The sequence below is a fragment of the Olea europaea genome, chromosome 23, assembly GCF_002742605.1.
Source record: "Olea europaea var. sylvestris chromosome 23, O_europaea_v1, whole genome shotgun sequence".
NCBI lineage: Eukaryota > Viridiplantae > Streptophyta > Magnoliopsida > Lamiales > Oleaceae > Olea > Olea europaea.
Window position 1 is genome coordinate 1,254,566 of NC_036259.1, and position 12,243 is coordinate 1,266,808.

Genomic DNA, 12,243 nt, shown 5'->3' on the forward strand with positions numbered 1-12,243 from the left:
GGGGGGGGGGACCAAAAAAAAATCCAACAGGCAATCAATAAGGAAGTGGAAATAAAAGAGTTGTCACTGCGTTCCATTTCAAGGATCTATACCTGCCAGGGCCTTTCCCAATCAAGAGGCATAGGCCATGCACCAAACCAAGCTCCTATAGCAGCTCCATGTGCAGGAAAGCAGATCATATAATCTACAGCTCCAATAGGCCTGGAAAAGGAAATTTTGAATTTCAAAGCCCAACGAAATTATATTAAAGGGGTTGGTAAAGCGCACAGAAAATTTCTGAATTCAAAGCTCGAGAGATACGTAATAACATAAATATCAAATATGAAATTTTAAGGAAAATATTAAAATTTCAGAATTCAAAGCTCGAGAGAGATATAATAATACAAATATCAAATGTGAAATATTAAGGAAAAAGACATTCATGATAACCTTATTATCATGTTAGCAGGACAAGCTAGTAGTTTGGTTAGTTACATGAACTGAATGGAAGCGGACTGTTCCTCGCCCCATGAGAAATATATTTTTCATGCATTTGTCAACAATAAAAAGATGCAAACACGGTTGTTAGCTAGTTATCTTACTTTGTCTGAGCAAATATTCTATGCCAATCAGTCCATGAAGAGCCAAAAACAGAAGCTGCAGGGACGAACTGACAGAATGAAACATAGCGAAACATGAGACAAGGGAAAATAGAAATAAATATATATGGGAGTGATACGCATGGTATCTGGCAAATTTGAGTACAGAATGTAGATTTCGTTTTCAGAGACACGATATTTGGCATATGGCTGTATGTTTGGATTTTTAACCTGGAACTCTGTAAATGATTCATAGTCATAAAAAACCTGTGTCTTAAGTAAAAGTCAAAATGTAAGTGTGAAAGAACATAAAGCACGCTACCTCAGAATAAAATTCTAAAATGCAGTTATTAAGAAACATATTACCCTTGTTTGAGCCCCATTTTTGTGAAGAAAATGAATTTTTGAATAGTGTATTGATGGGAAATGTGTGGTTAAAAAATAAGAAAAAGTTTTTGATTTGCGTATAATATTATTTTATTGAATAATGTGTGGTTGAAATGATGTCAAATCACTGTTGAAAAATGTATTTTAGTTGAAAAATGGGGCTCAAACAAGGGCATTAATGGATAGAGAAGTTTTGCAAGATATAGTAACTGGACAAACTGATACTTACTGTAAGAACGGACATTAGGAGAGACCAATGAACAGTCTTTCGGAAGTGCCTGTATGCAATAAAAAAACAAATATCAGTAAATTTATGCACTACAAACAGCCATACCAAGAATAAGCTTGAGCTTACATAAAATTCTCTATTCACGTGATTATATTAACAGAATCACCGTTGAGGTTAGACTTTTAGAATATAATGACGCTTCACTATCAATACCCCAAGCAAACCCCTACAGCACAATTGGTACTCAATCATCTCCTTCCAATTAGCAAATATGGGTGCACTTTTTTTGGAGAAGAAAATGAAAGGTATAATCTGTGTTAGAGGGAAATAAACATGCGAGTACCTGCTAATCATGGAGGGAGTTATTTTTTGCAATAGGATATGATAGATCAGAGCCATTTCTATCCAACCTCAATTAAATGATGTGTTTTCAAATTTGTATCACGAATCATATCAAAAAATGGAAAAGCAACTACAGCTAACAGTAATCGACGTACTGAAGGCCAACAGGTGCCCCCAATACAATAGCTCCAAGTGCATTCACAATTGCCCCTACAAATTGAGACATAGCACATCTCTTAGAACCCACATGCATAATACCTACGACAGAAAGTATTACATTCTCTATAGTCTATATAGCTCAAGGCTTAAATACCAATTGTTGGGATTTGCATAAATTAAGGTCAAACCTACAATGAGGAGTATCTGTCTGTATCATTATCTACAAAGAAACAAATGTCTATAGCAATATGTCAGCCAGCAACTTCAGTTCTGCAAAATCCATTTCCAGTATCAAATTTCCACTTCCTAATAATGTTGCCTCATGCCACCGAATAGAGCTGTAAATGGCACAAGTTGCCAAGAAGTGATTTATACTGTGCTTCTCAGAAATTCCTGCTTAGGAGATGCCCCTACAATAAGGGCTCTACATCTTTTCAAGTGTTAAAATCTTATAATAAATTAAATTAGATTTGCATCTCCATCAAATTAATTTATCCATTCTTCAATTATGAACCAGTAGAATAGTGTAGTGTCTGAGAAATGTAGTTCTTCTGTTAGACCATTTCCTCTGATGTGGATCTTTCTAAGTTTTGCTTTGTTCTTTTGATGAGTGCACAACTGCACACCATTTGGACAGTAATCACATTTCCAGAAAAAATTAGGTTTGTAACACAGTTCATGCCTCAGAGTTGTAATTTGGGGAGAATCATTTCAAATTAGATTCTAATTCGCCATTAACACTTGGAGATAGGTAGAAATAAGTAGAATTAATAGTTTTCTATGTTAGGAGTTTGATATTATCAATGTTATATTTTATTAAAAGTTCGTTTAAATATAAAGTTTTATTAGTTTGAAAGTCATTCTCTACATAAAGGGACTTAGATTTTAATTTAAAAGCACCCTTGAATATAAAATTATTTCTCTTTGCCCTCAAGTCTTCTTCTCTTCTTGGACCCCCGCTCTTTTTTGTTCCATTGCTTGTTCATTATTGAAGACAGAATGAGAAATAATTGATTGTATAATCCTCAATGATTTTGAGCTTGTTTGGTAATAATTTTGAAAATTGATTATTTGACCATTGAAGAGAAAAGTGGGTCTATCTGTGAGAGAAATAGTCAAAAATGACTATTTGAATAGTCAAATAACGGTAAAAAAAATGATTTTTTGGGGTGAAAAATCAATACCAAACACCCCCTTTCTTACAATACCGTGGCTCAATTTATAATACAAAAGAGGGTAGAGTTAAGGAACGTAATTTCCTAATTAAAGAAAGAAAAAACATTTCCTAACTAATCACTAATTATACCATACAAGTTATTGCAATAATCTATAATAAATTCCTTCCCATAATAATCCCCTTAATCTCGGGATTTCTACACTCCCTCTCAAGAGAAGAAAGTGGTTATTGAACATGTTAGTACTGAATCGATTACTGATCCTTTGATAAAAGGCCTGCCACCTTTGAGATTTAATGATCATGTAGTTAGAATGGGACTAGGTTCCATTATGTAATTTTTTGCAAGGACAAATGTTGTTCAATGAAACTCTAAATTGTTTTGTGATGGTTTCTCATATTTGTGTTCACATTAATTAATTTTAAGAAAAAATCATTAATGTTGGACCTAGAATAAAGATAAGGTTTATTCATTAAGTATTGCCACATAAAGGGTAATATTTGAGAAATGTAATACAATATAATACTTAGTACTCATTGTTAGATAATCTATCGCCATGATTCATGTACTTTTGTTTCTAGAGAATGAGAATTGATGGATTTAGGATATCATATCAAGTGAAATGCATGGACCAAGTGGGAGAATGTTAATATTTTGAAAGTTTGAAATGGTCCAAAATTTCCCTTATTTATGGGAGATTAACCATGTTCTCTTAACTACCCACTTCTCAACTTTGTGGTAACCGATCACAGACTTCAAATAACTTCTTTGATAGGAATAAGTTTATAAAGGTAAGGAGGGGTATTGGTCCCTAATTCTTGAGTTCTCTTTCACGTACATACACCATAAGAGTTATTGAAGACTTAGAAGCACTAAACACAATCTGAAATTCTGCATTTTAAACATCAATCGCTGGAGGTCAGTCTTGTTCTTCATTTTTCGCATTGATCTATATGTTGCTTATTTATCTACACATGATAGGTCAAAATAGAATCTAATATTTTGGTCAAATCATATTCTTGGAGATGATTTGCATATTCAATTATTGTCATGTGATCAATTTTGATATTTGATTCATAAGATCGCTTTTGATATAGCTAAAAATAAACGTCGCTGTCAAGAATTCAATATCCACATTTGGTCAAGACAAAAGATATGCCTCCTTGGGGCATAAATGTTTAATCTACCTCATCGGAGTCGAGTTCCCTCAGTTGAGGAAAAATGATGAAGTTAGAGATAGAAATAAGTAGAATTTGAGTTTATCTAGAATTTAGCAATTTGATATATTAGGAGCTAGATAGTTTCAATGTTATCTATTATTAAAAGTTTGTTTTGATTAAAAAATTTAATTTTATTGAAAGTCCTTCACTATGTAAAGGGGCCTAAGTATGAATTCATACACTTGAATATATGATAAAGTTATTTCTTTTGCCCTTAATTCTTCTTCTCTTCTTGGACCCCCTTTCTTTCTTATTCTTGCTTGTTCTTTGTCAAATCTATATGCTTCCACGTCAAACACAGTGTTAAAAAATCCCATGTTTTGCAAGACAGAATTAGTGTCTTGACATTGTTGCTATGTGAAAACTCGTAGCTTTTTTATTCTTAGTCAACTACCACTAAAATGTATCCATTTGCTTTTCTTGTTGAAGAAAAAAGTAATCATAATCCAAGGTTGTACACAGTTTCACATGCGGATTTATAATCAAATAGCACAATAAATTCTTAGTCAACCCACACTGAAAAATACAAATCACACTTGTAAAGAAATTTTCGCCCTCACTACTAGATAATTAATCTATAATGCTACAATACAAAAACAAATCACACAATCGCATATAAAAGGAGGCTAAGTCTAACCTGCAGGAAGTCCCACCAAAGCTCTACCTACAGCTTTAAAATACTATCCAATAAAAAAAAAAAAAAAAATTAAAGTATTTATAATAAATTACTAAACCTAAACATAAATAAACAAATTAAGCTGAAATTGTGAATAATTTAACTATAAACTTACTGAACATTTATCCGGATTGTGCCGAAACAGACTATACAATAGGATCACAACTGAAGCTTCAACAATCTGATAAAAAAATAAAAAATAAAATAAAATAAAATAAAATAAAATAATAATAATAATAATAATAATAATAAACAAAAGCAACAAGCTATTTAATGCATTAAAAAACTTGGAAATTGAAGAAAATACAATGCTTACCCAAATTAGATGTAGAGTTTCAGCTGGATTTGAAACGAGATTAATCGAATAGAAATTTTGAGCTGCCCAGAAAGCTGAAGCTAAACCTAGCCCACAAATCAGGTGCAATACAAATACCTTTGCTGTTGGTATACATAAAACCATGTTGATTTTGGTTTCCGAAGAATTTAAATTCCGCTGCCTTTTCTCCTTCTCCATTCAGTATTCTTTAATTCAACCTGTTTGAGTTTGAATTGATTTACAGACTGTTTTTTTCTGTTGATAAACTCCCCCCCAAGCCCCAAATCTATTTAGTCGTAATTAACTCTATGGATGAAATGGTAATTATCAAAAAAATTTCATTTGGGTAGCCTAATTTACAGGAAACATTCATGTTGGTCACCAACTCCCTGTTGTTCCAATTTAGTCATCAAATTTATGATTTTCTTAATAAAAACAGCACGTGATGGAATATTTTCTTAATAACATGATAAACCAGTAAAAACTTAGAACGAGCTAAGAATGACCTGAGCTAAAGAAGAAAAATGGAAAACTTATACATTATAAAAATGAGATGTACAATATATAGAATGAGCTTAAATAGAACTAATCTAAACGCATCCCAAAATTGGTTATCATGCAGCGCATGAGACATCTCGTCTTGCCATCTTAGGCATAATGTCAGTGTACGCATGCTACAACTATATACAACTCTGCATCCTGGGGAATATCCATTTGTGCTTCATCGTCATTCAGTGCAAACATATCAATGCATTGTTTTTAAAATTTTACAAAAATAATATGCTGAAGAAGCTACACTTATAGTAGGATAGTTCACTAGGGTTACGCATTAATATTAAACTTATATACTTTCGTTTATGCTCTCACTGTCACAATGCCTGACTGACCTAAACATGATGGTAGGTCTGCTCCAAAATTGACTATATTATCACCAAGACCCATGCGATTACCATCACCCTGAGTACGATCTCTGAATTTATCCTTACCCTATATTCGCTACGAAGATGTGTCCATCTCGATCGATGATTTTTTGGAACCCCCTGAAGATTGGTTAGAATGGATTTTCCTGTGTCAGAAGTGGTGCCCCACTTTACGCTACTTTAATTCGATGGCTCCTTTTCTTTTTTTTTTTCTTTTTTTTTTTGTTGTTGAGTTTTTACCCTTCCTAACTAAGATTTGAAGCCAACTCGTTGACTTGATGTGGCATCACTTTTATGACTTGAGCTACGCCTTGAAATAGCTTATAAGATCGTGCTTTACAGAAACTTCATCACAAGAGCTAATCAAATATTGATATGTTATAAAAAGAGTACAATTACTAACTTTTTATATGAATCAAAACAAATGTTGTTCTTCAGTACCCAATTCCCAACAATGGATCTTCGAACTCTTCTTGAATAATTGTAAATCTCCAGGTCAACAGTATTCTTCAACATAAAGATCTCAAATTAAGATACAAATATTGAGGATTCAATGTATTTTAATGTGTAATCTTACCTCAAGATTGTCTATCTAGCCTCCCCACTTTTTTAGAGTGAAATATTCCTATTTGTAGACCTAGATTAGGTCTAAAATAAAGTCTAAGAAGGATTGGGAACCATAACTTCAGTCCAATTAGGATTATTCAAATTGCTGAAATTTGTACCTTGACTTTGTAATTTGTTTCCTAAATCTTCTTTCTTATTCAGATTGAGTCCTACGACATTGTAATTGAGGTTCTTCAACTTTCAAAAGTGACTCTTTGGTCTCCAATTTCCAAAATATGTCCGACTTTACCCCTTGTTTAATCAATTATTGCTCATTTTCATCCGTTCTCGTCCAATACTGGATTTTCTCCAAAAATAATCAAAAAAACACACAAAAGTTAAGAATCTAGTTCATAAAATTACTTTCAAAAGCTATTTTTGATGTTCAAGATAAGTATAATATTTACGCTTATCAATCATCATTAGTTTGGCACTCTCACGTCACCTTTTGTTTCTTCCTCCATGCAAGTTGTCACATTCAACTTTGTAGTTTCATTATTTATTTCGCAAACTTTTGATGTTCTTGTAGCAGCATCATGAGTTCGAGGGAAGAAGTTAAATATATCAGTTCTTTATATTTAGGGTAGATTAGTCTTTGTTTCTTATCTGCTAGCAAGACTATATAAAGCTTATTTTTCTTGTATTTTCATTATGCAATTAATCAAGAAACCTAGCCTCTTTTCTTTTCTCTATATTTTGTTTACTGATTTTAAGATGCCTTAGATGTAATTGCATGTATTGCTAAAAATGTCTCCATTATGTGGATATCAAGGAGGTATGACATCTGTAATTGCAACACTTACAGGACTCTTCCTTCCAGCTGTGCTAAGGCCTCTCTACTGGCACTCCTTTGAATCATCCAAGCAAATGCTCAGCCATGTTTTAAGTTATGCAAGTGAGCTCTTTATTTCTAATTACCGGAACTCTTCCTTCCAACTGTGATAAACCTCAAGTTTGTAAACTCAGTTTTTCATGTCATGAATTTATCAGTATGGTGTTTCGTAGTAATTTAGTTTTTGGTACTAAAACTTGTCTTGAGTTTTTTTGGTTGTTTAAGTGCAGATGACATTCAATGTAGTGTTAGAAGTGCATGAGAGATCCATAGCTTTTTCAGCATTAGATAGAGAGATAACAGATAACATTTAGATAGTGTAAATGGAAGTCAGAAAGTTTAAGTGCAGATGACATTCTTATGATCCAATTTGTTAGTTACTTCTCTCTCTAAATCCATTCTAAAATGCCTATTTTTGATAGGAGCAAACTCTTGAAATGGAAAAGTTCAACTTCAATGAGTGAGGTAGTCCATTAAATTATTTGGTTCCTTATACACTAATATACTTAATTGATGTGACTGAGGTACATTTGGACGGATAAAAAAGTCGAATTCAAGTAGAATCGTTATAGAATTGGGTAGTGAACTATTCTTGATAGATGGAAGCAAATTGTTTTGTTTAATTTTATTTCTTATACTTTTAAACCTTGAGATTAAGGAAGTTTTTTTTTTTTTTTTTTTTTAATGAGAAGGAATTAAATTACATAAATCCTTAGTTTGATGGTTTTTGACTATAAATTTTTTAGCTTAAATGTGTTAATTCACAACAAATTGCAATTCAAATTAACAACGAATTTAATCAGTTATAAACAAATAAAAATACCAACAGAATAGTGATGCTTTTAGCTACGATTTTATCCGCTGGGTTTTTTCTCCATTTAATCCATTGGTAATTTTCTCTGGGCGTAGTTTTTGGAACAAATAACGGTAATAGCAACTGAAATTCTTGTTTCTAATACGTTAGTAAATTAGCAGTGAGAGTTTCACATGCGGATGGACTGACAAGCAATTTCCGTTCGTTAAGGCTATTACCGATGGAATAGGAGATTCAGGACTAAAAAATTCCTTTGCTCATTCCAAATTTATGTAGTGAAATCGAGAACAATTGTTAAAGCAACTTATGAGAGTAACAATCTAAATTTGTTATTTTCAAGAGTTTGTTAGAATTCTAATTGCTGACCAATTCTTAATAATCCAATTCTTTTGATTGGTAACCAACAATGTGAACCAAGGAGAATCTTAATTGACCAAGATGGAAGAAAGGAATTAATTAGTAACCAAGGAAGAATACTCCTTAAGGTCAATAACTGCCATTAAACAGGAAAAATTTTGGCTCTATGATGAATATTTTGGTTCTAATCTTGAATGACACAATTTAACCACTTTTCTAAAGTGTTAATTTATCCTCTCTAAAAGCCTTCTTCCCTAAAAATCCCAAACCCATTTTGCAATCATTCTCCTTCTGCCCCCATAGTTATCTTGAAAATGAAAACCAATTGTTTAGCCTGGATATTTGTCTTTCTATGTGCTAAAGTCGTTTTGGGATTGGCTCTCGAAAATCCTCATATGATTAGGGAGAGAGAGATGGATTTCCCAAAGTACGACTTGTTGGAAACAGAAAAACTCGATGACAATTATTTTGAAGCATCTTATATAAAAGCATAAATCTGTCCATTCATTCTCTATGTTAGATTATTATTATTATTATTATTTTTTTTTTTTTTCATCATCGAAGGACTGTCTCATGTAAAGAAAACAAGTTGGGATAAGACTTGAACACTATTTCATTCTCTTCCGTCTTCTCGTGATAAACTATTTCATCTTATTGCTTAAAGTTTTAGAGGAATAATTTATTTTCTTTATGCTTCACATTAAGAATTGTTCTGATCAAATCAAATCAATTCTTTTCTGACTCTCCAAGTTAAATTGCGTGCAGGCAGAATGGGACAGTCAAATGGGAAACATATGCAGATGGAAGAAAACTGTTGGCAACAAACGATAATATTGGCTGGAAAGAAAAGGCACGAAGAAGTAAAGGGTGTTCTTCTGGTGGAAACACAGTTATAGGTACCATGCAGATAATAGTACAGTATTTCTACATAGGCCTTTCTTCATATCAGCCACCATAATTTGTCTTAGCATATCTACTCTCCTTGTTTAACCCTTTCCATTTTCCTAATTTTTTAGTTCAATATTCACTTTCTTTTATATTGTGTAGAATTATGGCATATATTTGGCTTAACTTATGGTGCATGTGATATATTTTGTAGATTTCACACTCAATGTTGTGACCTTTCTAACACATATTCGCAAAAACACGTCTAGTGACCGATGCAGATATTTTTGAGGTGGGACATAATCAAACTTGTAAAAAAAGTAGTGTCACCAATCCATCTCCTCTGATCCACAGTTACACTGGAATTTGTCTCACAACTTATTAGAAAAGACTTCCTCTGAGCTTTCCCAATCTCCGTAAATCCGAAAATAATCACCAACCACAATATACCCAAGTCCCAACAACCCCATGGCCTTAATTAATCAGCACTCAAAAACAACCCAGGATTCCTTTTTCCTCCCCTTTTTACCCTTTCTTTTTCTTCAGAAAATATTTCAGCAACCAATGCAAATACCAGTAAACACAAGAATAGAAGAATATAAATCAAAAGATGAAAAACACTAATCTTCTTGAATGGCACTGACTTCCCTTTAATCCCAATATCAAATGCATCAATCTCGTCCATATATTTCAGCTAAAGCAAAACTATTCAATACACATCAAATTCAAACATCAAGTTACCTGCATCAATCTGGGCTATCTGCAAGTATTTGAACAGCCGAATCAAAAACTAATTACTCAAAAGTCCCAATCAGAAAGCAGATCTAAACCAAGAAAAGGCCCATGAAATGAGATTTTTCCTCATCAGTTCAAGATTGAAAATCTCTAAAGAAAATTAGGGTTCAAAGCATCTTTTGAAAACCAAGGGAACAACAAATATTGGGTTGGCTAAAGTGTTGAAACAGCCTGGGCCCTGGAAACAGATTTGAAGAATTAGAATTTAGAATAGATTTCGGGTTTTACATTTAGAAGGGGTGGACAGCCGCGCTCAGTTAAGCCGGTGCCGGTTGAAGAGCAAAAGGCGGACTGGCGGGGGTGGCCAAGTGGGGCGATGAGTGACGGTCTGCAGCGGGCCAGTGCGAACAATTGAAGACAATGAGAAAGAGCAGCATATATCTGATTTTTTCATTAAATAATAATAATAATAATAATAATAATAAATTAAGCTGGATTTGACCCACCCGTGACCCCACTCTCCGGTCCGCTGCTGATTACGCGACAATATATTTGTTATCTTGAGATTTAACATGACAAAACAAGATTAAAAGCTTATTTGGTACGGAATAAAATTTAATTTTAATTTTAATATAAATTAAAGTCAAATAATTAATGTTAATCACATTTTTTATGGATTCACAATTTTTCAACCACACATTTTAAAAATTTCTATCACAATCTATTAAAAAATTTAATTTTAATCCCCACCAAACACCCTCTAAATTCCTATCTCGGAGCAATTTTATCCCAATTTTAATCATATTTTTTATCCCTGAAATTGTAGGTGAGATTTATTTGTGCAATAATTATCAACTCCGAAAAATGTTTTACTAGAAATGCCCTTTTCTAACGAAGAATGAAATTAGAGTTGCATGACGATTTTGTCATTCTACCTAATTCAATCAATAATTGAGGCTCCCCTACACTGACAATACACTTAGAATGGCTAAAAATTCACAAAAAAATTTGATACAAAATCGTTCCTGGACGAGGGCTAAGGAAGAAGGGAAGTAGAAAATGAATTCCCTGTCCGACATATATAAACTTGAAAATGACAATAACCAATCAGGTAATGAGTTGAAGTCGTGCTTTAAACACAGATATCAACCAAAAAAGGGAGATCTTCCCATTTTGTTTGCATGTGAAATAGCATGGTTATTCGCAACAAAACATTTTCTTTGTCCATTGGTTAAAAACATGCTTTTGGGGAGTAAAAACAAATACTCACTAATAGATATTAGGGAAAATTGCAGTGGTCCTTAACTTTTTAATTTTTTTTAACTTTAACCTAAACTTCACTTTTTGCTATCCACAATTCCAGACCTTTGAAAAATACGCACATAGGGTCGACCATCCATTTGACTATTATTTGACTAGGAAAATAAAAATTTGACCACTTTTTACTAAATTGAAAAGGGTAAATGGTATATTTACATTTTTCTAAATATTGTTAACAATTAAAACAACTAAACTAAAAACCCAAAAAAAAAATAATAATAAAAATAAAATAAGAAAGAAAGAAATCTACCCTACCCACATGTTTTCATCATTTTCTTCTTCTCCTTATCGGCGACGGCCATGATACTACCATTGTAACCATTCTCTTCTCTCTCCCGATCCCACTACATCTTCTCCTCTACCTAAACTTGCCCACCTACATTTGTAGTTGCAAAAATCCAGACATCAAATTTGGAGACATTTTTTCCAATTCTTGATTTGGAGACATTTTTTCCAATTCTTTGCCAAATCAAAATTTGCAGAAATTCAAAAATCAAATCTAGAGTGAAATATGATTTTTGCTTATTCTATAAACATGATTTTTCTCATTGATCAAGCCCAGGAATAATAATTGCTAGAGTCCAAGGCATGGGTGACCAGCATGACAGTACTTCCATCGTTGTTGCCTATATAATAAGGGCTGCTGGGATGAGTTGAATCAAGAGAAAGAACACCTGAGTTCCCTCCTCCAG

General features: G+C 32.9%; 1 protein-coding gene across 1 annotated transcript in view; it reads right to left on the reverse strand.

Annotated features, from left to right (window-relative positions):
- Positions 1-10,647, reverse strand: part of LOC111372084 (uncharacterized protein C1450.15) — an 11,826-nt gene extending 1,179 nt beyond the window's left edge. The window contains exons 1-8 of the mRNA XM_022994254.1: positions 10,238-10,647; positions 5,083-5,300; positions 4,882-4,947; positions 4,728-4,770; positions 1,692-1,746; positions 1,195-1,243; positions 582-649; positions 93-201 (exon numbers count right to left, since the gene is read on the reverse strand). Of these exons, the coding sequence (XP_022850022.1) occupies positions 93-201; positions 582-649; positions 1,195-1,243; positions 1,692-1,746; positions 4,728-4,770; positions 4,882-4,947; positions 5,083-5,280 (588 nt within the window). The 5' untranslated portion in view covers positions 5,281-5,300; positions 10,238-10,647. The remainder of the gene's footprint in view (positions 1-92; positions 202-581; positions 650-1,194; positions 1,244-1,691; positions 1,747-4,727; positions 4,771-4,881; positions 4,948-5,082; positions 5,301-10,237) is intronic.
- Positions 10,648-12,243: the final 1,596 nt, after the last annotated feature.